The following is a 26340-nucleotide window of genomic DNA, read 5'->3' as shown; positions in this document are numbered from 1 at the left end:
TGTGATTGAAGTAACAGAAGCAAAACATAATTTGTTAACCAGCTGATATAGTAATAATACAATTATATAACTACAACTATTGTTGGTTTAACAATATAAGTATTATGTGCATGGGATGCTGCCAAATAGACATGCTACATTAAGAATGTTAATACTTTGTGCTCTTTTTTAGGTGTATTAGATATGCTTGCATCCCTAATAAACCATCTTTACATAGCCTAAATTGTAGTATTTGCTGTGCATTTTACTTTTGTCACCACGGTTGGCTACATGAAAATCCAAACAACAATTTGCCTTCTGGGGACACAAGAAGCTGCGGGTGCGGGAATCCTGAGTAAAACACAATATACTGGAGTTACTCAGTGGGTCAAGCAGCATCTATGGAGGGAATGGATCGACCATGTTTCAGATAAACGCCATGTAGGATAAATAATTTGTCTTACATGGGTATTCGAGAAGATAAAGTCAAGGTAGTTTTCACTATGAGAAACTCATTGCATGACACACATTCTGCTGACAGACATTTTCAAGTCCTTAATTTCATGTTTTAAAACATTTTTTCAGTGAGATAAAATGGTGGCACATCAAGAGGGTGTGTAGTGTGAAGGTTTTTATTAATACGAATATTTTCTAACATTTTTTTGCTTTCTTTATTTGAGAACGGTACAAGCACTTGAGAGAAACCTGTATTATTCCTATAGGTTTCTGGTAGGAAATAACAGATTTTTTTCTGATGAAACAATAGATGTAAACTGCTTAAGGAAAATAGTTGGTTCCACAAGAAGATGAATAATTAAGTTGGCATTTAAAATGCTGATGGTCATTGGATATACTCAGCAGAAAAAGGTGTTTCACTAAAATCTCTGAATTTTGTTTTAATAAATAAATGCAGGATATAAGCTAAAGAGAATAGCTATATTTTCACCGATACAGCCACGGTTCTATCTATAGGGCTGGAGTTAATGTAATAACATGGCCTTTCAGGTAATTACTCATCTGGAGAGACAGTGTAATTTATAGTTCACAAGGCTCCATATTTCACAGGAAAGGCCACCTATGTCACTCAAACTGGCTATTTTTATTATTATTAAAGCAATGAATTAACTTTCTAAAACAGAACCATGTTTTGAAAACGATGTTCAGGATTTATTGCACTCGGTCTATTATAATTATTTTATGGCAGTGTCACATCAGGGCAGATGGAATTGAACCACTAACCTGTACAGAATGATCTTTGACACCGGATTCAGTCCGCTTTGTCACAAAACCTCTGGTTCGATGTCAACTGGAATGTAGTCAGCCCTCTTCTTTTCCACTATCACAGGTAAAATCACATGTATTGGCAGCATGGAGTTCTGCCCCAAAATGGCTGCCCCAACAATACCTATAACTTGTACGTCAAAATCTTATAGAGAGGTGAGTTTGAGAGACTCAACAATGGGGAAAAAAAATCTCTTGTTTTGGTTTTGAAAAGTGGTCCAAATATTCCAACATTGCTAATCAATGTTGTTTCTCACCTACGAACATGACTGGAATACCTAAAAATACCTACATCTCTAAAAAAAAATTTGCAGTCAAAAAGGAGTCTTTACAGAGGGAATGAGATTTGTGGAACAATTATGAGGTTCTTCTTCTTCTTCTTGCGTATGGCGTGCACAGCTTTAAGTTGGCGTACAACTTGTTTCTATTTGATTTTATTTGATTGTGCACACCAGGTTGATTGCATTCGGTGAAACAGGGCAGACCACATGAAGGTTGCAATCTTCCACCCCAACAATTATGAGGTTCAAGGAGTTTATGAAGCTGTTTCTCACCTACAAAAATGACTGAAATGCCTCAAGATGTGAGCTTGTAAAAAAAAAAATGCAGTCAAAAAGCAGACTTTATATTAGGAATTATGTAATATCAGTAATGCAAATATTCCATATGGAACAAATAGTGGGTAATATTAGCTTAAATCCAAAGAAGTTATGGCACGGTTTTATAATTCGGAGAAGGATGCACAATTCTTTCACTCCAGTCTGTCGGGGATGTGTCCTTGAGAGAATAGCGGGGACTGATGACATGTTTTCAAAATGGAATATTAGGGAGATTTGACCTTAGCAGTTCAGATAGAAGATGGTTTAAGTGAGATCTCATGTGGTTCTTAAAATATTAAATGACAAAGACAATTCGATCAAATATTATTCCGTGAGTCAGGCTTATAGAACATGAGAATAGAATTTAAAGTAAGGAGAAGAAAAATTAAGCAATGAACTCATGTTTATTTTAAGAGTGGTACATTGTGGAACGATTGACCAAGTAAAGTGGAAATCAAAATCCACTCAATTTAGACAGAGTTATTTGAAATGCCAAAAATATTCTGGTGGGTATTGCATTTTATTTTTTATTGTCATAATAGAGTTATAGATTACCTGAAATATAGAGATCTGTTATTATCATTAAATTTTTATTAACCTTTAAGTAATGAGATTCAATGATTCTCAAAGTAATGTTTACAAATTCTTTATACCTAACATTTAGATTTTAAAAGGATACTGGGAGGCTGTTAATTAAATTGTTATCTCTCTTTTCAGGTTTTACTGGGATTTCACAATGTTGTTGTTTATGGTTGGAAATCTCATAATTATCCCAGTAGGAATCACTTTTTTCAAGGAAGAAACCACAACCCCATGGATTATCTTTAATGTTGTATCTGATACTTTCTTCCTTATGGATTTGGTCTTAAACTTCAGGACTGGAATTGTTTTCGAAGATAACACTGAGATCATTCTGGACCCACAGAAAATTAAGAAGACCTATTTAAAAAGTTGGTTTATTGTAGACTTTATCTCCTCAATCCCCGTGGATTATATATTTTTGATAGTAGAAAGAGGAATTGATTCAGAAGTTTATAAAACTGCCAGAGCTCTACGGATTGTACGTTTTACAAAAATTCTCAGCCTTTTACGATTATTGAGACTCTCGAGATTGATTAGGTACATCCACCAATGGGAAGAGGTAAGACTATTTACAAATTAATACGCTTTGCTCTTTTTTTCAGTTCTATTACATCATTACAACTGTAGTAATTTAGATTTGATGAGATATAAATTCATTACAGGCCTTTTTCTAAAGATATTAAATGAAATCAACAATGCTCCCTTTAGCAGTGCCGAGAACTATGAACGAATGAATAAATGAATGAATTAATTCTTTATTGTCACATGTGATAAGTCCCAGTGAAATTCTTTGCTTGCTTACCCAAGGTATGCAAATATTTAAGAAGGATCTGCAGATGCTGGAAATTCGAAGGTAGACAAAAATGCTGGAGAAACTCAGCGCGTGAGGCAGCATCTATGGAGCGAAGGAAATGGGCGACGTTTTGGGTCTGAAGAAGGGTTTTGGCCCAAAATGTCGCCCATTTCCTTCACTCCATAGATGCTGCCTCACCCGCTGGGTTTCTCCAGTATTTTTGTCTACCCAAGGTATGCAAATAGTTGCCATGTAAAGGGCACTGACAAAGTTACAAACTAATCTCCTGTATATAAGTGTCCAGTTCTTGATTACATTTTGGTTGGACATTCTGTCATGCACATTATGAACCTGTTAATACAATTAATTCAGAAATATGCATACTTTTTTTGGATATTTATGACTTAATGAGGATAAATTTATTGGCATAAAAAGTGTAAAAACTGAAATATTCAGCAGGGTGAATGTGGAAAGAGAAACAAAATTAATGTCTCGGGTACACAACCTTTCATCACACGTGGGAGGAGCTGTGGATAAATAAGGTTTAAGATGGAGCCAAAGATGGGATGGGAGAAGAGAACAAATCAAAAGGTCTACAATAGGATGGGATGTGGGAAGGTTTAAATAGCAAGGCCACGCAGCGTGGTGAGGAATGAAACAAAGAACAAAATGGTTCTTGGTTATTGCTTACAATATTAATACTTTAAGTCCACACTGAAATCTTGAGCAAATGATGTAGGTTGACAACTTTGTGGTAGGTCGCATTGTTGGAAATATCATCAAAGTGGGAAATTTCTTCCATCTCATATTGATATAAAGTATTCCAAGCCGTAATTAAGGGAAGAGCAGAGACTTTGTCGCTGTGTTCTGGAAATCAATCAAATGATCATGCCGTTTCTTCATTGCTTGTAGTGTGACCTTGCTGTGCGCAATCTTGCTGTTGTTTCCTACATTACAAAGCTGGCCATATTAAAATAAATATTTGTACTATTTATTTATAAAACATAATCACTAATATTTGTGCCAGGTATCACCTTCCTTCTTCATCTACATACCATATATGCATGATTGTTGCCAAATCTCCGCGGTATGTCTGAATCCAGCGGAATCAATGTGGCATTATATCAGCTAAGAAGCAGCACATGAAGAGAACTAACAAAATCCACGTAGCCAACCTTTGAATTGCGATTATAGGACACATATTTTTCAATCTTGTCGTTAATATTTACAATCAAGTTCAAGAGTGCTTAATAGTCAATCTACTAGCAACAGAATAATGAAATTCTTACTTGCTGCGCCTGAACGGGCCATTAGCGCCACAACACACAAATAAATAGATAATAATCACTATTACAATAAGTTAATAACAGTAATACCAGGTAACCAGATAGTGCACAACCAAAGTCCACAGTGCAACCGAAGATACAGTGCATACAAAATCACCGTTGCTAAGGTTAGTGTTGTGCGGTGCTCACGAGCCTGACGGTTGCTAGGAAGAAGTTGAACCAGGTGGTCACTGATTTTGGACTCTTGGACCATTTTCCCGATGTCAGTAGCAAAATGAGAGAGTTACCAGGATAGTGGGGGTCTTTGATGATATTGGTTACCTTTTTGAAGCCATGGATCCTATTGAATATAATTTGAGTATTCATAATTCGCTCTGTCAACTAACAACAATAGCATTCTAATTTCTACAAATAATTCTCTTTTCTGTGTGATTTCCTTGAGAATACTTTTGCTCAAGATCAATATAGATTTCCCTTAAAAAGGAAAAAAAAGACTCAAAGGAGGATCTATTACAATATATTTTCCAGTCTCAAGAATACTAGTTCTGTGCAGGAAGGAACTGCAGATGCTGGTTTAAACCAAAGATAGACACAATATGCTGGAGTAACTCAGTGGACAGACAGCATCTCTGGAGAGAAAGAATGTGTGACGTTTCTGGTTGAGACCCTTCTTCAGAGCCTCCTTCTACTAGTTCTGCATTTGGTTTGTTGTGTTGATGACAGGATGTGCATTTTTGTCAGTTACAAATCTTTGATATGTTTCCAAGTCACTAGTGAATTTTGAATTTTGAATGTGAACTCTGGCTGTTACACTGTAGCAGTTGGGAGAATGCATGCACAATGTGTGAATTTCTGTTTGTTTCATACTCCCTATGCTACCAATTCCAGATTAATCCAAGGGGTGAAGAGGATCATGGAGGGTTAGCAAATTTTCAGTAAGATTGGATGGGAAAATCAGAGACTGAATCACATAGGACTCCACTAAAGCGAGTTCCAGGAAGAAGGCTGGGATTACAGGCGTAGTGGGACAAAGCTGCACAACATTTTTTTTAAATCCACAATTAAAATATGCAGGATGCATGTTGGAAAATGTAGGACTGAATGACGTATTCAAAACTAAAGCATTGCAGATCCTGGAAATGCAATAGAAAATAGAAAATAATTGTCGAGAGTCAGTTCAGACTGCGATTAAGGCCATTGTTTTGAAAGGTTGAAAGAATTGTGGCAATATTTATCACAATTTTTTTTAAGTTAATCTCTTCCAAGCACGATTGCAGTGATTTTACAGAATGGTTTCCTTTACAATACAATATTTAACCCCTCATTGCCTGAAAGAAATAAGCCTTTGTTCACCCACTCATTCACAGGGGCAGCATGGTGGCACAGGGGTAAAGCCGCTGCCTTACAGCGTCAGAGACCCGGGTTAGATTCTGACTATGGGTGCATGTCTGTATGGAGTTTGTATGTTCTCCCCATAACTGAGTGGGTTTCCTCCCACACACCAAAGACGTACAGGTTTGTAGGTTAATTGGCGTTGGTAAAATTGCTAAATGGTCCCCAGTGTGTGTTGGATAGTGCGAGTGTACGGGGATTGTTGGTCAGCACAGACTCGGTGGGCTAAAGGTTTGGTTTCCGCAATGTATCTCTAAAATAAACCAAACTAAAACGCCTGCATCCACCTATCACTTGCCAGGCTTTGTACCACCCTATCTTTCTTTTCCAGCGTTCTCCCTCTTAATACAATCAGTTTGAAGAAGGGTCCTGACTCGAAACATCGCCTATCCATTCCCTCCGCAGATGTTATTCCAGCACTTTGTGTTATTCTCAAGCACCTTGTCCACTTTCCAATGGGATTCAATGGTGCTTTATTGTCACATGTGCAAGACACAGTGAAACTCTTTTTTGAGTCACCAGACTGGGTGCCATTTCCAAAGTTACAAAGTCCGGTCTGCGGGGTTGTCCTTATGGAGCGTTGCCCGATCCAGGCGAGCCACAAGCTTCTGCAGGGCCTCCAGTTGCCACCTTCATCGAATTCCAATGTGTTTTTTTTTTAATTTTAATTAATTAATTTATTTTTAAATTTTTATTAGAAGTAAGTAGAATAATCTGGTACCTTTTTAGGTACCTAGTATATATTGGCATGTTACAATTCATGTACAGCTTCTTATTGTTTTTATTTTAACAATAAAAAGGAGACTGAGAAAGAATAGAAAAGAAATAGAAACGTGTGTGATATCAGAAAGTAAGAAAAGGAAAGTAATTTTGTAAATATTTCAAAGATTTCGCTCCAAAATTTGTATAATTTTATACAAGAAACAAAAGAGTGTGTTATAGTGGCATTCTGAAATAAACATTTATCACAAATGGGGGAAGTATTTGGGTAGAATTTGTGCAATCTAGTTTTCGAATAATATAATCTGTGTAGAATTTTAAATTGCATTAAATTATGTCTTGCATTAATCAAACATTTATGTATATATATCAAGTGTTTTTCCCAAGTTTCTTTCGGGATTTTTATCAGAAGTTCTCGTTCCCATTCTTCTCTAAGTGCCTCTGTCTGTGGTAATTCTCTATTTAAGATACTATTGTATAAATATGATATTAATTTCCTTGATTCAGCCTTATTGTTCATTGCTTCTTCTAATGAGTCTAGAGTTAAAGTTTGGTATCCTTGTATATATGTTTTCAGGAAGTCTGAAGATATTTCTGAAGATATTTAAAGTATTGGTTATTTTTCAGCTTGTAATTTGATTGTAATTGTTGAAATGATAACAAGTTTCCCATTTCGTACATGTCGCCGATCCGTTGAATCCCAGTTTTTCCTATTGGTTAATTCCAATGTTAAATGCAGATTTTAACTCTTAAATAGGGATGGCATGGTGGTGCAGTGGTAGAGTTGCTGCCTTACAATGCCAGAGACCCGGGTTCGATCCTGACTGCGGGTGCTGTCTGTACGGAGTTTGTACGTTCTCCCTGTGACCTGTGTGGGGTTTCTCCTGGATTTCTGGTTTCCTCACACACTCCAAAGGCATACGGGTCTTTGTAGGTTAATTGGCTTGGCAAAATTGTAAATTGTCCCTAGTGTGTGTAGGATAGTGTTAATGTGCGGGAATTGCTTATCGGTGCGGACTGGGTGGGCTAAAAGGTCTGTTTGTGCTCTGTATCTCTAAACTAAACTAAACTATATTAATATTTAAACATAACAATGTTTATGTTAAAGATAAAATATTATCGCAGTAAATCAAATTTCCTGATCATAAATAAAATCGTACTGTTTGGCCTGTTCACTGCTGGTACTGTTTACTGTTCCTCTGTTCATTTGACTACTTAGGTATCTAAGATATAAAGTGGAAATCCCTTTTATTGTTATCACTGTCGGATTCCATTTGCACCTAATTCCTCTTCGTTCTATAACAAGGACAGACTGACCCCATTTATTAAGTGGAAAGTGACACAGTGAAATAACAGCCAGAGGTATTTGAACATTTTTAGACCACAGACCAGCGCAGCACAATAACAGGCCCTTCAGCCCTCAATGTTAGCACTGACCATGTTGTCAATTTAACTAATTTCAATTGCCTGCACATTGTCCCTATCCCCCTATTCCCTACCTATTCAAGCGCCAATGCCTCTTAAAAGTTGCTGCTGTATCTGCTTCTGTGACCTTCCATTGCAACACGTTCCAGGCACCTACTAAACACTGTTTAAAAATCCTGCCCTGCACATCAGTTTTAAACTATCCCTCTCACCGGAGAGAGCAGCCGAAGAAACCCCACACGGCCATAGGGAGAACGTACAAACTACGTACAGATAGCACCCGCAGTCAGGATGGAACCTGGCTCTCTGGCGTTGTGAGGCAGCAACTCTATTGCTGCGCCATTGTGCTGTTCTGCCCTGTACTTCCCCCTCAATCAGCATAACCAACGTGTGTTGGGTGCATGATTACACTGTTGTTTGTGGAGCTGAATTGTGCAAATCAGTTTGCGTATATTTCCTAAATTGTTCCTAAACCTGAGACAAAGTTCTTTATTGGCTATGAAACAATTTGCAATGTCTCCATAGTGGTGTGAAAAGCACTGTAAAAATGTAAGTCTTTTCTTTAAGTATATTTTTCTCACATTGTTTGGCTAATACTAATGATCCCAAATGGAACTGCCATCATTTTGCTCTCCAAATCACATTTCAGTTCCAGATTTGCAAAATGCACTGCCAAAGGCAGATATTTTGGAATTACAGACAGATGCGGGGCATGAGATCTGTCTCTCCAGTACTGTAACTCTGTCTTGCTCAAGTCCCCAGCATTATGTTTGAGAAACAAACAATACGAAGTACTGGAGCAACTGAGTGGATCAGCCAGCATCTCTGGAGCGCATGGATAGGTGAAGTTTCAGGTCGGGACCCTTCTTCAGACTCTTGAGAATTATATTTGGGAAACTATCTCTTAAATCCCATGCCACGTTGGACCCACTGCAAGTTCTGCGACCCTCGCAATTTCAACGAGCATCCTAGTCCTTTATGATAGGAAAAAAAAGTTATTTTTTAAATGATTACTTAAATTTTTTTTTTTAAAATTATTTATTTTGCTTCTAAATGCTTTAAACACATTTTTTTAAAAAGTGTGATATATTTTAATTTTTTCAAACTATTTTGGTGTGGGGAGAAGAAGCGACAAGGAAGAAAGTCACTTCTCCATCGAGGTAGGTGCCCGGAAACGGTTTCCCCCTATCCCCCCCACCACCCCCTCACACAAGACATACAGAGAAACACTAAAACATATTTTTGGGCAAACTAAAAAAAAACAATAAAAGTTGAAGCAGGCAAGGCAGCCGACTCGCAGCGCCACCGGAAACAACTGTTAACGGCTATTCTCCTTCATGGGGTTCATTAACTATAGCAATTCAATTTTCTCATATTTTCACCGTACTTTATTGTACAGTAGATCATAAAATATCTCAACATGAGCTGCTTATTTTTCATTGTAGATTAGTCCAGTTGGTATCATTTTGATATTAAAATGTTTGTAATGAAAAAATCAGAAGATTTAGGTGGGGTGGGGGTTATGTGATTGTGGTGGTGGGGGGAGTTGGGTGGGGATTTTGGAGAAAATATTGGTAAAGTGTTTTTTTAATATGGAAGAAACGTGTATTAATAACAATCCCCAAGAGACTTGATCTAGACATTATATTATGCACATCATTTTGTGGGAAATGGATATTTTAGCCATTATTTACCGAAATGCTAGGATATTTTGTTTCGTATTTGGCAAGTATGTATTGTGAAATCTGATCACCTGAGGTAACACTAACAGGTTGCCCATAGCAACGCACATGGGTGCCGAGTTTCAAAAAGATTATTGAGCGGCCTTGACACTTCCATATGAGCATAACAGTGTTGAAGAGAGATGACCGCATCTCACCATGCTTCCTCATCTACCTTGTTTGTACACTTTTAGTCACACTCTTCATCCTGAGATTAGTTTATCTTGGCAATATGTACTGCACAGACATTTTGGGCCGTACCTGTGCTGTAGTTTCGTTTTTTCGTTTGGAGATATTGCGCAGGAACAGGCCCTCCGGCCCACCGAGTTCGTGCTGACCAGCGATCACCCAGTACACTAACACCATCCTACACACTAGGGACAATTTATAATTTTGCCAAGCTAATCAATCATCTAGGTCTACAATTGAGGCCTATTAGTCTACAAATCTGAACATCTTTCGAGTGTGGGAGGAAATGAAGATCCTGGAGAAAACTCACCTAGATCACGGGGAGTGTGTACAAACTCCATACAGACCACACCCCTGGTCAAGATCGAACCTGGCTCTCTGGCACTGTAAGACACTAACTAAGAGTCCAGATCCAGGGGCCACATTCTTAGAATGAAGTCTGAGGTGAGAAAAAACTTTTTCATCCAGAGAGTTGCGAATTTGTGGAATTCCCTGCCACAGAGGGCAGTGGAGGCCAAACCACTGGATGGATTTAGGAGAGGTAGATAGAGCTCTAAGGGTTAGTGGAATCAAGGGATATGGGGAGAAGGCAGGCACAGGTTATTGATTGGGGACGATCAGCCATGATCACAATGAATGACGGTGCTTGCTTGAAGGACCGAATGGCCTCCTCCTGCACCTATTTTCTATGTTTCTACGTAACTCTACCGCTTTGCCACCGTGCCACCCTTTACTTTTGTTTGTTCTATTTTCTGTTTTCTAATCACTACCTACCTATTTTTCTCTCGTTGCCATTATTGCAACCGTGGCGTGGTGCTGCAGTAAGAGCCTCGATCTTTTTTTTTTCCTTAACTAAATGAAAACAAGATAAGAAAATAAGAATTGGGAATAGACCTCGTGGCATTTTGTGCTTGCTCCATAATTAAATAAAATCATGGCTGATCCTATGCTCCAAATCCATATTTCACCCAATTCCCATATTTTGTGATTTACTTAGCTTCCTTTAATCTTAATCTTAAGTTAATAACTGTATCCACCCTAGGACAGAACATAAGAAAAATAGACAACCCCCATTGTAGACCAAGATGTTTGATCAATTGATCATTGAAGCAATGTGCCTGGGAACCAAGGTTGCAGCCTCTCAACATCTAGTATGTTTATCCTAGCCTTGTCACGAAAGTGGCTTGTTTCAATGTAGCTCTACCGATTTCCATTTAACATTAGTAACCAACTTTAAATCAGGTGAACCTGTCCAGATATATATGAGGCAATCAAATACTAGTTTATTATCATATGCATGAGTACAGTGAGCACTTTAGGCTTCTCAACCTCCTGTTCGATGGTAACAGTGAGAAGAGGGCATGGCCAGAATGGTGGGTTGATGATAGGTACCACTTTCTTGAAGTCAGAACTTGTCTGAAGAAAGTTCTCGATCCGAAACATCACCCATTCCTTCTCTCCAGAAATGCTACCTGTCCCGCTGAGTAAGTCCAGCTTTTTGTGTCCACTTTCTTGAGGCAGCCCTTCATGTCGATGCTTTTGATGCAAGGGAGGGCTATGGCCGTGAAGGATCGGGCTGAGTTCACTGCCCTCTGCAGTCTCTTGATCTTAAACTGCAGGTTTTGTTTAGTTTAGAGAAACAGCGCGGAAACAGGCCCTTCGACCCACCGAGTCCGCACAGAACAGCGATCCCCGGACACTTACATTATCCTACACACACAAGGGACAATTTACAATTTTACCAAGCTAACCTACAAGCCTGTACGCCTTTGGAGTGTGGGAGGAAACAGGAGATCCCGGAGAAAATCCATGCAGGTCACGGAGAGAACGTACAAACTCCATACAGACAGCACCCGTAGCCATGATCGAACCTGGGTCTCTGGCGCAGTAAGGCAGCAGCTCTACCGCTGCGCCACCGTGCCACCCTTGCTGTGCAGGTAGGCCAGACCGTGATGTAATTTATTTCTAATAAGCATAACTCAAGATCGTGGCCAAGTGTGTAAACACTGATCACTTGTATAAGCTGTCGATGCCAGAAATTTGTCATTCAATTTATTGCCTATGTGTAGTTGGCTAAATTCGGGCAAACAGCAGCAAAAACCCTGAATTAGCTTCCGTGGACAGAGTTGTTATTGAAGACAAAATCAGAGATGAACCAATTGTATATATAATCAGTAATTAATAATTAAGTTTCAAATTAAAATGGATTGACTTTTTGGAAATGCAAATTGCTGGAATTGCTGGAAGTCTGTTTTAATTTGCATTTAATATGTACTATGCCCTTTAATTCGGACTTGGCATCCTAGCCCTTTGAAACTATTTTTAACTAGAGAACATGTTCCGTTTTGTCAAACCTATTACTTTAATATTTTGCTAAGCACCATCTTGCCCAAAAATGTACTTAGCTAGTAAACATAGATTTGGATATCTTAGATAGTTTACTGAAAGAAATCTGGATATGCAAGTAATGGCAAAGTGTAACAACAGTTGTCTTTCAGGCTAATTGATAATCACTTTGTTCAGTGTGCGAAATGGGGAAATGTATCTTCCATGAACATAAATGGTAATGGGTAAATGGTTCTATTGTTCTGAGCAAGAATGGAGGTTGGCGCTGTGGGTGAAAAAGTTATTGCCAGTATGCAATCTTCAGCAGAAATGAAACTGGACACTAATTAGACAAAAGGTTTGGGTTAGTTAATGCACTGATGGATATCTCGGCAGAGAAACATCCCTCCATGATGGACCTATTGTGCGAAGAATCGCAATGTTCATCTTGTTCCTAACTTGCCAGTATTCATTCTTTTTTATTAATAGTTCAATTATTACTCTGCTTTTCTTTTCTAAATTCCTAAATGCAGCACAGTGGTGCAGCTGATAGAGCTGCTGCCTCACAGCAACCGAGACCTGGTTCAATCCTGACCTCGGGTGCTGACTGTGTGAAGTTTGCACTTTCTCCTTGCGATCTCGTGGGTTTGCTCCGGGTGCTCCGGTTTCCTCCAAAAGACGTCCAGGTTTGTAGGTTAATTGTCTTCCGCAAATTGTGCTTGATGTGTAGGGAGTTGATGGGAAAGTCGAATAACATATAACTAGTGTGAACAAGTAATTGTAATCTAACTACTGTCTTTTTTAATTGTTCATATATTTAGCTATGAATTAAATATTTTCCTCCCTGATGCACTGTCTGTGAGATATCTTTAAGGTGATAGATTTTAGTTTAGTTTAGTTTAAAGATACAGCATGGAAACAGGCGCTTCGATGCACTGAGTTCACCCCGACCAGCATTCACCTGCACACTAGTTCTATCCAGCATACTAGGGACAATTTACAGAAGCTAATTAACCTACAAACCTGCACGCCTTTGGAGAGTGGGAGGAAACCCGGGTACCCAGAGAAAACCCATGAGGTCACAGGGAGACTGTACAAACTCTGTACAAACGGCACCTATTGTCAGGATCGAACCTGGATCTCAGGCGGGTTCTCTACCACTGTACCGCTGCGCCACTCAGACAAGTTAATGAAATCACAATTGCTGGATTAACAGGAACTCCCGAGTTGATCCTGAACACAACTGACATTGGCAAAGCAGGAGACTATGCCCCAGATTCTACTGGAGCTTTGCAGGCAAATTCCTGCACTTAGGTTTGAGCACTAGTCCTTCTCTGCTGACTGCAGGTTTTAGATCAATATTCCCTTAATGTGGAGAAACAAGGAACTGCAGATGCTGGTTTACAAAAAAAAAACCCACACTGGAGGAAGCGCTGGAGGAACTCAGTGGGTCATAAGGTCATAACGTCATAAGGGATAAGAGTAGAATTAGGCCATTCAGCCCATCATGTCTACTCAGCCATTCAATCATGGCTGATCTACAGTATCTCTCCCTCCTAACTCCATTCTCCTGCCTTCTCCCCATAACCTCTAACACCTGTACTAATCAACAATCTATCTATCTCTGCCTTAAAAATATCCACTGACTTGTCCTCCGCAGCCTTCGGTGGCAAATAATTTCACAGATTCACCACCGTTTGACTAAAGACATTTTTCCTCATCTCCTTCCTAAAAGACCTCTAGTCCTAGACTCTAGTCACTAATGGAAACATCTTCTCTACATCCACTCTATCCAAGCCTATCACCATTCTGTATGTTTCAATGAGGTTCTCCCCTCATTCTTCTAAACTCCAGAGAGTACAGGCCAAGTTCCGACAAACGCTCATGATAGGTTAACCTACTCATTCCAGGGATCATTCTTGTAAGCCTCCTCTGGACCCTCTCCAGAGCCTGCACATCCTAGAAAAATAGAAAATAGGTGCAGGAGTAGGCCATTCGGCCTTTGAGCCAGTACCCCGTTCCTGCTTTATATCTTACCTCATATCCCTTGATTCCGTTAGTCCTACGTTCATTGAAAGCATCAATTGAATTGGTCTCCACTGCCTTCTGTTGCAGAGAATTCCACAGATTCACAACTCTCTGGGTGAAAAAGTTTTTTCCTCATCTCAGTCCTAAATGGCCACCCTTTATTCCTAAACTGTGAGCCTGGGTTCTGGACTCCCCCAACATCGGGAACATTTTTCCTGCATCTAGTCTGTCCAATCCCTTAAGAATTATATATGTTTCCATAAGATCCCTTCTCATCCTTCTAAATTCCAGTGAATATAAGCCCAGTCGATCCATTCTTACATCATATGGCAGTCCCGCCATCCCGGGAATGAACCTGGTGAACCTACGCTGCACTCCCTCGATAGCAAGAATGTCCTTCCTCAAATTAAGAGACCAAAACTGCACACAATACTCTAGCTGTGGTCTCACCAGGGCCCTGTACAACTGCAGTAGGACCTCATTGCACCTATACTCAAATCTTCTTGCTATGAAGGCCAACCTGCCATTTGCTTTCTTTACTGCGTGCTGTACCTGCATGCTTTCATCCTCAGACATCCTCAGAGATGTCAAGCAGCATCACTGGAGGACATGGTTAGGTGACGTTTCAGGTTGGGACACTTCTTCAGACTGAAGATGGACACAAGACTGATTGTGGTGGTAGGGGGCAGATAGCTGGAAAATATAGGCAGCTGGTTGGACAAAGGCAAGAGACAAGGTGTGCGATAAGAATAGAACTGGTTACTCCAGCACTTTGTGCATTTTTTCCCCTTAACCTGGTCTTACTACTGGTTTACTATTGTCACATGGACTGAAATATAGTGAAAAGCTTTTGTTTGCTATCCAGTCAAAACAAATCACACTATGCTTGAGTATAATCAACCCATACACAAGTACAATAGGTTGAGCGAAGAGAAAAATACCAAAGTGCAGAAAATAGTTTTACAGCACTACAGTTACTAAGAAAATGTCCATTGTCCGCAACGAGGTAGACTGGAAGATCGGGACTACACCCTAGCTTATGGGAGGACTATTCAGCAGTCTGATAACTGATGAGTAGATGTTGTTCCTGAATCTGGTGGTACATACATTCAAGCTTTTGTAACTTCTGCCCGACGGGAAGGGGGAGAAAAGGGAATGACCAGAATGAGAATGGGAGCGTGAAGTGTAGATGGAGCTGATGGAGGGGGGTGCGGTCTATGTGATGGACTGGGCTACATGCACAACTCTTGCACAAATTGTACTAAATACTAAATGTGAGAGGTAGAACAGAACCCTGATTGTGACTGAAATCATTAGAAAAGATAATTATAAGGTACTAGACCAAGTGCAGCTCCCCCAATGATGTGATCCCCCAACCCAATATTCCACCATGCACCCGTCTCCTCCAACGGAACTGAACATGTTCCCAAATGTAAGATTTCAGCACTCCCCTGCCTCCCTCAGCAGTGGATTTTTAAAAAATCCAATTTCACCTCCCTGCCTGCTGCAGCAGTTCCAATTGCAATACCAATTGGCCCTCCCCTCCTGTTGAAGCACTTGCTGTGATATCCCATTGAGGTGAAAAGTTCAGAGTGTTCCTGTCTTGCAACTTTGTTTTGAAGTGTGTTGGAAGCTGATAGGAAGGAGCAGCCGTCCATGTAAATGGATCCATTCCAATTGGACATCTGCGTGTATTGGGCATTGTGACATCACACGATGGAACGAATCAAAAGGCAGAAAGGCAGTGGGCGCCAGGCGGCAGGCGGCAGCCACACAGTTTTAATATATAATTGATATAAATAGACCTCCTTTGATGTATCAAAAAGCCACAAAATACTTCACTGGAGTGCGATAAACAAACCTTGGCACCAACCTACGTAAATTGACACTGAGACAAGTGACTAAATGCTTGGACAGTGGAAAGGTTTAAAGTGCTCAAATGAAGGCGAGGAAGTAGAAAGAATGGAGTACTTTATTGTCACATGTGACAAGTGAAATTCTTTGCTGCGGACCCAATGTATACAAATAGCGGCCACTTAGGGCACTGACAAAGTTACAAAGCACGCTGGCTCCCCCATTGTTCTCCCCCCTCCTTCACGGTGGTCCTCCACGCTCTCATCGACCAGTGAACGTGGGTCGACCCGCGAGGCATTACCGTCGCCGCGAGTCGCCCCACCGCCAAAGTCGCATCGTCGCGAGGATTCACTGCTGCCAAGGTCTCACCGCTGTCGACGCCCCACACGATAAAGGGCGTCTGGCCGCGTTCCCAGTCCACAGCCGCAGCCCGTCAGGAAGCCTTCTGGCCGGCTGCCAGAGATGGTGATGGAGTCAGATCCAATCCCTTCCCCATTTGCTAACTTCAGAAAAGTGTGAATCTCCATAGAAACAACCAAAGCATTACAATTCGACTCAACGCTTTCTTCACACACGCCGTGCTGGACCGGCTGCAGTTGCAGGATGACGTTGTTCTCCTCCAAGCCGTCGCCCTCCTGGCTGGTGGTCTCGGCCATCACCAATTAAGTTAAGGAAAATAATCAGAATCAGATTTTATTCACCAAGTATGTTTTGCAACATACGAGGAATTTCATTGGCCAGGTCAGTCATACAATTAAAAGCAACAAGACTCAAAAACACATTTTAACATGAACATTCACCACAGTGACTCCTACACATTCCTCACTGTGATGGAAGGCGAAATAAAGTTCAAGTCCTTCCCTTGTGTTCTTCCTTAGTCAGGGGCCTCGAGCCCCCGTTAACGGGATGGTCTTGACTCCCGTAGTCGGCGGCGTTCGGGCCCTCCGCGTCGAGGCGTCAGCTCCCGCATCGGGGGGTTGTCAGCTCCCCGCGCCGGGCGATCAAGCCTCGTGTCGGGGCTGGTCGAACCTTCTGCGGTGTTGGAGCTTCCCGACTTGCCTCTCCCGAGACTGTGAGCCCTTGATGGTAAGTACTTAGGCCGCGGTGGGATTGATCCCAGGCTAGGGATCCGCTCCAATGTTAAGTCCGCGCCCCGCGGTGGGGCTCACGACAGTCCGAGGCGGCTTCCAGCTCCAGCGATGGTAGGCCGCAGAACACGGAAAATGTGATCCGAAAAATGATCGCATCTCCGGGAAGGTAAGAACCTGAAAAAAACTTTCCCCCAATCCCCCCCTCCCCTCCCCCCACAAAAAACAAACAGAAATACATTAAATCAAACTTTTAACAAACACTAAAAATAACAAAAAGATGAAAAAAAACGAACAGACTGCCGGCAGGGCTGCCATCTCCCCGGCGATCCAGGTGTCAAGTTAAGAAGGATTTTCAGAGCTTCATGAACAGCTAACAGCTGATAGGGTAACTGCCAACAAGGGGAGGAATTAAATTCAGGAGATCTAGAGATGAGATTTGATGGAGTACAGCTATCCAAAATGGCTTGCGATATGGGTACAGAGGAAGACACAAGTAACTGCATATGCCGAAATCTTGAGCAAAACACAGTGCTAGAGTAAGTCAGCGGGTCAGGCAGCTTCTGTGGAGAGAATGGATAGGCAACATTTTGGGTTGAATTCTTCTTCAGTCTGTTTTGAATATTGATTTGTCTAACTTCAAGGAACCTTTGCATCACCCCTATCCCTACCCCACCAAGTTGTATCAGCTTCAAAGTTGTCTTGTTGAGTCATTGTCTGTAACTCATTTTCACCCAACAGCTAACAATGGCCTGTTTCCTATATTACCGTTACTTTTTTGCATATCTTTCATTCATTTGTTCTATATCTCTCTATATCACTCTCGTGTCCATTTCTCCTGATTCTCAGTCTGAAGAAGGGTCTCAATTTGAAATGTCACCTATTCATTTTCTCCAGAGATGCTGTCTGACCCGCTGAGTTTCTCCAGCTTTTTGTGTCTTTCTTTGGTTTGAACCAGCATCTGCAGTTCCTTCCTACACATCTTGTCTGATACAATTGAGATTGGCAAATCAGGAAAAGATATATAGTGTGTCAAGTAGCTGAACGGGTCAGGTAGCATCTCTGGGGGACATGAATTGGTGACATTTTGGGCTTCAACCTGAAATGCCTCCTAAGCCACATTCTCTGGAGGAGATGCTGAATTAAGCCGGCACTTTATATCTTTTTTATACATCATTATCCCATGTTTCTCTATTTGGAAAAACAGGAATTCCCTCCACAGACACTGCTCCAACCCACTGAGTTACTCCAGCACTTTGTGCTTCACTCAAGCAGACATATTCATTTGAAAACGATGGTGAAAATTGTAAACACCAACTTTTTTTACAAAGCCTCTTTTAAAGGATCAAGATATTGTAAAACTGGTTAAATTTATTTGAACTAAATAACTTGCATGAGTTTCTAACACCCTCTTTTCATTTGTCTGCATTATCAAATTATTATTATTTTTTCTTATGGAGATGATAATGTAATTGGGGAAAAAAAGGAAGCAATTTGTACAAAAAAGAGTCTTACGTAACCTAACCCTGTCCCACGGTATGAGTTCATTCCAAGTGCTCTCCCAAGTTTTAAAAAAAATCAAACTTGTGGTAAGCACGGAGAATGAACGTAGCGGGTACGTCGGAGCTCGGGGACGTCTCTTAGCGGCTCGTAATGCTAACGGCAGGTACTCGGGAAGATTCGCTAACGGCAGGTAAGCACGGGAAGACTCGTGAGGATTTTTCAACATGTTGAAAAATGTCCACGAGAGCCCCGAGTACCGATGAGTGGCCATTACCGTAAATCTCCAAGTTCGAATCAGGGCAAACTCGGGAGAGCTCTTGGAATGAACTCGTACCGTGGGACAGGGCTTTAAGGATTCTATAGGAAATGAATTGGTTAGCTGACTGATTAGCACGCTTTTCACTGTACCTTGGTACACGTGACAATAAACTGAACTGAACTGAAATGAATGACTTTGAAATGTCGTCCCTTGCATTGTTCGCAAACATGGCAACCAATTTGCATCTTGCAGTTTCCCAAACAATAATCCAATTTTGATTGAGGCATAAATGTTTTGACAAAATTAAACTCCCCTGTTCTTTTTCCACTGAAGCCATAAGACCAGATAGGGCAGATGGAATTCTGGTTCTGCATCTTTGTGCAGCACAGTGGCGCAGTGGTAGAGTTGCTGCCTTACAGCACCAGCGACCCAGGTTCGATCCTGACTACGGGTACTGAGTGTACGGGGTTTATACGTTCTCCCTGTGACCATATTTCTCCGGGTGCTCCGGTTTCCTCCCACACTCCAAAGACGTACAGGTTTGCAAGTTAATTGGCTTCAGTAAATTGTAACTTGTCCCTGGTGTGTAGATTAGTGCGAGTGTATGGGGTGACCTCTTGTCAGTGCGGACTTGGTGGGCCGAAGGGTCTGTTTGGGCACTGTATCTCTAAAGTCTAAAATCTAAAGTCTAAAGACTGTTCCATCAAGGCAAACCACACTCTTTAGCCTGGCTGTGTCTTAGAGTGAGTCTTGCACTCAGTTTCGGCTCAAATACCAAACTAAGGGCGACACTTCAGTGCCAAGTCACGCAAAGTCACAGCTGATATAATTACCAACGTATGCCAGGCACTGGGGCGGCAGGAATTAAGACAGTGCCTAGTCTGTTTGCCAGCTCAACTGGCATGAGCCAGGTGAACTGGCATGAGAGCCACAGTGAACTTCCCGCATCAAGCCACGATAATCCCTTTTTATGATGATACTTTGACAGTTTCATTTTCAAATGCATTAGTTTTTATGCGAACAAAATAATTTTTTTTTCTAAATTCAGGGCCTAATTATGATTTTCAATTTTCCACTCTGCGTAATATTTGTCACCATACAGACTGCGGATGAGAACTAGCAAGCCCAAACAAGTTATATGGGAAAATAAATAATATGACGGACCTTGCAGTCACTATGTCTAAACCAGTTTAGCTGAAGGCACTGTAGACACAAGGAACTTTATGGGCAGCATTGGAAGAGCTGCTGCTTCACAGCACCGGAGACCCAGGTTCGATCCACACCTCTGGTGCTGTCTGTGTGGAGTTTGAATGTTCTCTCTGACCGCATGGGTTTTCTCCGAGTGCCCTGGTTTCCTCCCATTTTCCAAAGACATTCAGGTGTGTGGGTTAATTGGCTTCTGTATATTGTTCCTAGTGTGGTGTAGGGTAGAATTGATGTGAACTGGTGGATTGCTGGTTGGCTTGGACTCAGTGGGTCACAGGGTCTGTTTCCAAACTAAGCTAACTGCAGATCCTGGATTATAAAAAGGTCACAAAGTGCTGTAGTAACTCAGTGGGTCTGGCAGCATCTCTGGAGAATGTGGATAGGTGACATTTCAGGTCTAGACCCTTCTCCAGACTGATTGTAGTAGGGGGGAAATCATCTGTCTACCTACCACTCTTTGTCCTGCCTCTCCTCTCCTTTTGTGTAAACCAGCATCTGCAGTTCCTTGTTCCTATATGTGTGATCTTAGTTTTTTTTAAAGATATACAGCGTGGAAACAGGCCCTTCAACCCACCAAGTCCTTGTCGACCACCATCACCTGTACTATACTACACACGAGGGACAATTTACAGAAGCCAATTAACCGACAAACCTGCACGTCTTTGGAATGTGGGTGGAAACCGCTGACTAGTTAGTCATAGTTATGGAGTTACACAGTGTGGAACCAGGCCCTTCGGCCCAACTTGCCCACATCAACCAACATGTCCGATCTTCTCTAGTTCCACTTGCCTGCGTTTGGCCCATAACCCTCTAAGGCTTGTCCTAACCATGTACCTGTCTAATTGCATCTTAAATGTTGTGATAGTCCCTGCCTCAACTACTTTCTCTGGCAGCTTGTTCCACAGATCCACCACCCTTTGTTCACACAACAAAAGCTTCCCACTGTACTTTGGTACATGTGACAATAAACTAAACTAAACACACACACACATTCCAACATTTTACTGCCAGTGTCCAAACTAGCACCAATTACATTTGACCTGTGTGAACTCCTTGTTTATTATAGCTTGGTTCTAAATCTTCCAACCTTGTTTTCAACCACCACCATTTTCTTGCCACCACTTCCAACCTTACAACTCTTCTAAATATCGGCACTTCTCTAATTCTGGCTTCATGGTTATTCCCAAAATTAAGTTGCAATGGCATTATCAGCCATGCTCTCTGACCTCTCCTCTGGCTGTCCCCTCAACTCTGTACCAACATTCCCCTCCAGCGCCACTTCATATAACCTACCTCTGACAAATCGTTTGTTCATTTGCCCTAATATCTCTCATGGGACTCTGCATCGTTGGTTAATAACTCTCTTCTGAAGAGCCGAGGGATGTTTGCTATAGTAACCAAGCTATACAATGGATATTGTTATTGCAAGGTAACACATTGTTTCTGTATACTTCCTGCATGTTAACATTGGGTGAACCACTGCAATGTTCAAGTTGTACCAGGATCACTGATACTAGCATAACAGTGTATTAAGAGACATTTCGACAGGTACATGGTTAGGATAGGTTTAGAGGGATATGGGCCAAGCTTGGGCAGGTGGGACTAGTGTAGATGGGGCACGTTGGTCGACGTTGGCAAGTTGGACTGAAGTACCTGTTTCTAATCTATATGACTCTATGATTCTAACTCTACAACTATGCGGTCCTGTGATCTTGGACCGTCTGGAATTGAGAAATCAGATAGTTACATTAACTAAGAGACGGCACCAAAAGTGGTTATTTTTCTGGCTAATCTCAAAGATAGGTTTCCAGTTATAAAATGTTGGCTTCCCCCCTGCAGTAAAATATCCTCATTGTGTCACTTAATAAAATTGTAAATTCATTCTTTATAAAAAATAGCACACACTGAAACCTCCAGCGTCTGTCCCTGTGTGGAAACTGATTTTAAATAATGAGCCAGGAACCAAAGTGTTGAGGTATTGAGGTATGGACATAACAGAATTAAACATTTCTGTGAAGCATTTTGTAACCCATGAATCTGCATTAAAGAATTAGAAGATTTATCTGCACGTTACAAATTTTTCCTTATCACTTTTTGTTTGGTTTAGTTTGGAGATACGGTGCGAAACAGGCCCTTCGGCCCACTGGGTCCGTGCCGCCAGCGATCCCTGTACACTAGCACTATCCGACACACTAGGGCCAATTTACAATTTACAAATTTGTATGCCTTTGGAATGCGGGAGGAAACCGGAGCTCCCGGAGAAAACCCATGCAGTCACAGAGAGAACTTACAAACTCCATACAGACAGGATGCATATTCAGGATCGAACCAAAGTCTCTGGCAATGTGCTACCATTCTGCCCAATTTGTAGGACATTGGACACTGTTGGTAATTCAACCAAGGTGGTAATACTTTTTAATAAAAACAAGCACATTAGAATATAAAACATTGAACAGTACAACACAGGAACAGGCCATTCAGCCAACAATGTCCCTGTCCAACATGATGTCAAGTTAAACTAATCTTTACTGCCTACAAGTGATCCATGTACCTCAGTTCCCTGCATGACCATGTGCCTATCTAAAAGCCTCTTAAATATTGCTATTGTATCTGCTTTCACCACCACCCCTGGCAGTGTATTCCAGGCACCCACCACTCCCCATCGTGAAAAACTTACCCAGCACATCTCCTTTTAACCTTCACCCTCTCACCTTAGAGCTATCCCCTCTGACCATCTCATATCTAAATGGTGAGAGACTGCAAAGCTCAAATTGCAGTAGAATTTAGGCTTCCTGGTGAATGCTTCACAAAAGGCGAGGATACGGGAACACAATTAGGAATGAGGGTGAGGGGATTGGAATATAAAATTAGTGAGATGTAAGAAGCTGCAGATGCTGGAATACACAGAACATTGGTGACGCAACATCTGGACTAATCTCAGGAGTGCCCTTTAAATCACGTGGAAACATACTTCACGGAGATAGAGTCATGGAGTCATAGAGCTGTACAGTTTTCATACCTTGTGCAGGCATAACTTGTTCATGCCGACCAAGTTAGCATATTTGGCTAGTCCCATTCACTTGCATTTGGCCCATATCCCTCGAAACCCTTCCTATCCATATATGTCTTTCAACTGTCAGAACTTGACAGTTTCGCAGAGACCGTTCCATCCGAAACTCCCTCCCCAGGTACTTACCCCTGCAACCGCAGGAGATGCAACACCTGTCCCTTTACCTCCCCCTCGACTCCATCCAAGGACCCAAACAGTCTTTCCAGGTGAGGCAGAGGCTCACTTGCACTTCCTCCAACCTCATCCACGGTATCCACTGTTCCAGGTGTCAACTTCTCTACATCGGCGAGACCAAGCGCAGGCTCGGCGATCGTTTTACCGAACACCTCCGCTAAGTCCGTCTTAACCTACCTGATCTCCCGGTGTCTCAGCACTTCAACTCCCCTTCCCAATCCCAAACTGTCCTTTCTGTCCTGGGCCTCCTCCATTGTCAGAGTGAGGCCCAGCGCAAATTGGAGGAACAGCTCCTCATATTTCGCTTGGGTAGTTTACTCCCCAGCGGTATGAACATTGACTTCTCTAACTTCAGGTAGCCCTTGCTTTCCCTCTCCATCCCATTCCCAGTTCTCCCACTAATCTTGCTGTCTCCACCTACATTCTATCTTTGTCCAGCCCCCCTCCCCTGACATCGGTCTGAAGAAGGGTCTGGACCCGAAACATCGGCCATTCCTTCTCTCCAGAGATGCTGCCTCACCCGCTGAGTTACTCCAGCATTTTGTGTCTACCTATGTCTTTCAACTGTTGTAATTGGATCCACTTCTATAGCTTCCTCTGGCAGCTCAATCCAAGTATAGGTTACATTCTGAGTGAAAAGGTTGCCCCTGAGGTCCCTTTTAAGTCTCTACCCTCTCATCCAAAGCCTATGCCCTCTAGTTTTAGAAACATCTATCCTGGAAATAAAGTAATGAGCGTCCACTTTATCCATGCCCCTCATGATTTTTTACACGTCAGTAAGGTCACCCCTTAACCTCCTATGCTGCAAAGAAAATCAATACAATATATCCAACTTCTCCTCTATAACTCATGCCTGCAAAGCCAGGTAACATCCTGGTGAAGGCATGTTGAAAGCATGGGTGACTTGCAGAACGTGGATATGCTGTGAAAATATTAACTTTGATATGCATTATACCAGGTTTTACTGTATTATTTAATGGTTTCCTGTGCTGTGTGGTCAAATACAGGTTAACTTGCTAGACTAGCAGTCAGTGTTCTGGACCATTGACCCAGCGATGTGAGTTTAAAACCTAGCTTTGGAAATAAATGATCAAGCACTTAAATAAATCGGGAATTTGAAGGAGGGTGAAAGCTAACTTCAGTAACGTTTGCCATGAAGCTACTGGGTTGTGGTAAAATTCAGTAATGCCCTCAAGGAAGGTAATATGTCATTCTTACCTTTTTTAGTTTAGAGATACAGCATGGAAACAGGCCCTTCAGCCCACAGAGTCTGTGCCGATCATCGATCACCCATACACTACACACTAGGAGAAATTTACGGATGCCATTTAACCTACATTCCTGGATGTCTTTGGGATGTGGGAGGAAACCGGAGCACCCAGAGAAAACAATATGAGGCCATAGGAAGAACGTGCAAACTCCGTACAGACAGCACCCAAGGTCAGGATCGAACCCGGGTCTCTGGCACCGTAAGGCAGCAATTCTACAGCTGCGCCACTGCGCTGTCCTCATGTTCCCCCTGTGACTGCGTTGGTTTCCTCCAGGTGCTCCAGTTTCCTCCCACATTCCAAAGACGTGCGGATTTGTAGTTAAATTGACCTTTATGCAAAATAAAAACTGCCCCAAGTGTTTAGGGAGTGAATGAAAAATTGGTACAACATAGAACTAGTGTGAATGAGTGATCGATGGTCGGCATGGACTAATTGGGCCGAAGAGCCTATTTCCAACCTGTATCTCTAAAATCTAAACTTAAACCAAAGCCGTTACGTAACTTTCAACAATTGACAAAAAACAATGACCTTTCAGTAAATTTGGCCCTCAGGTATTAATAAAGTTTACCTCGACTAAAACATTTCACCAGTTTAGGTGCACAAATATTTTTTAAATATTGGGTTTTTTTTCAACCATTTTCCTGTGATCACATTAATTTATTCTCTGAGCAGTTGTCACCTCTGTCATCCATTGCCTGATTGCTGACTGACAGCTGTGGTGAGCTGAGAATCAAACCCACATATTATCACTCACCAATTCTCCTGACATCATTCTCTGTAACACCATCTGCTTCCATTTCCTTCACTCCCCAATCCTATAGAGACTCTTACCCACACTCACATTATTTCTGATTTAGCAATTCCAGTCCTGCTCTCAGTTCTATGCCATGATAAAATGCAACATTGCATTATGCCTTGATTAAAATGTGACGTTTTTCTAAATGTGATACAAAGCAAAATTGTAATTTTTGCTTATTTTAGTGATTAGTTTGCAAGTTTGAACTTTGATCTCGTGTTGCCATTTTTTTGAAAACTCTTGTACCTCTGTTGAGAGCAATTCTTTTAATTGACAAGTACAGCACCGAGTCCACGCCGACCATCGATCACCCGTTCACACTAGTTCTATGTTATTCCACTTTCACATCCATTCCCTGCCCTCTTGGGGAATTTTACAGAGGCTGGTTAATCTATTAATCTGCATGTCTTTGGGATATGGGTGGAAACTGTAGCAACTGGGGGAAACCCACATGTCACATGGAGAACATGCAAACCCCATGCAGACAGCACCTGAGGTCAGGATCGAACCCAGGTGCCTGATGCTCTGCCAGCTGCTCCACTGTGTTGCCCAGGTTCTTCCGTCTTTGTACTCATCAGTTCATACATTATAGGAGCAGAATTAGGCCATTTGGCCCATCAAGTCTACTCTGCCATTCAATCATGGCTGATCTATCTTTCCCTCTCAACCCCAATGTCCTGCCTTCTCCCCATAACTTCTGACATCCTTAAGGGCCTGTCCCACTTAGGCGATTTTTTTGGTGATACCGGCGACTGTCATAGTCATAGCAGGTTGCGGACAAGCTATGACAAACCACGAC

The 26340-nt window shown here is 41.7% G+C and overlaps 1 protein-coding gene across 1 annotated transcript in view; it reads left to right on the top strand.

Annotated features, from left to right (window-relative positions):
* The window catches only part of hcn2b (hyperpolarization activated cyclic nucleotide-gated potassium channel 2b), a 112203-nt gene that overhangs the window by 17384 nt on the left and 68479 nt on the right, over positions 1–26340 (top strand). Inside the window, exon 2 of the mRNA XM_055658901.1 lies at positions 2577–3000. Coding sequence (XP_055514876.1) covers positions 2577–3000 — 424 coding nt within the window. The remainder of the gene's footprint in view (positions 1–2576; positions 3001–26340) is intronic.

The sequence above is a fragment of the Leucoraja erinacea genome, chromosome 29 (assembly GCF_028641065.1).
Source record: "Leucoraja erinacea ecotype New England chromosome 29, Leri_hhj_1, whole genome shotgun sequence".
In the NCBI taxonomy this organism is placed as follows: Eukaryota; Metazoa; Chordata; class Chondrichthyes; order Rajiformes; family Rajidae; genus Leucoraja; species Leucoraja erinaceus.
The sequence above is the reverse complement of the archived record's forward strand: the minus strand, read 5'-3'. Positions and strand labels throughout refer to the sequence as shown.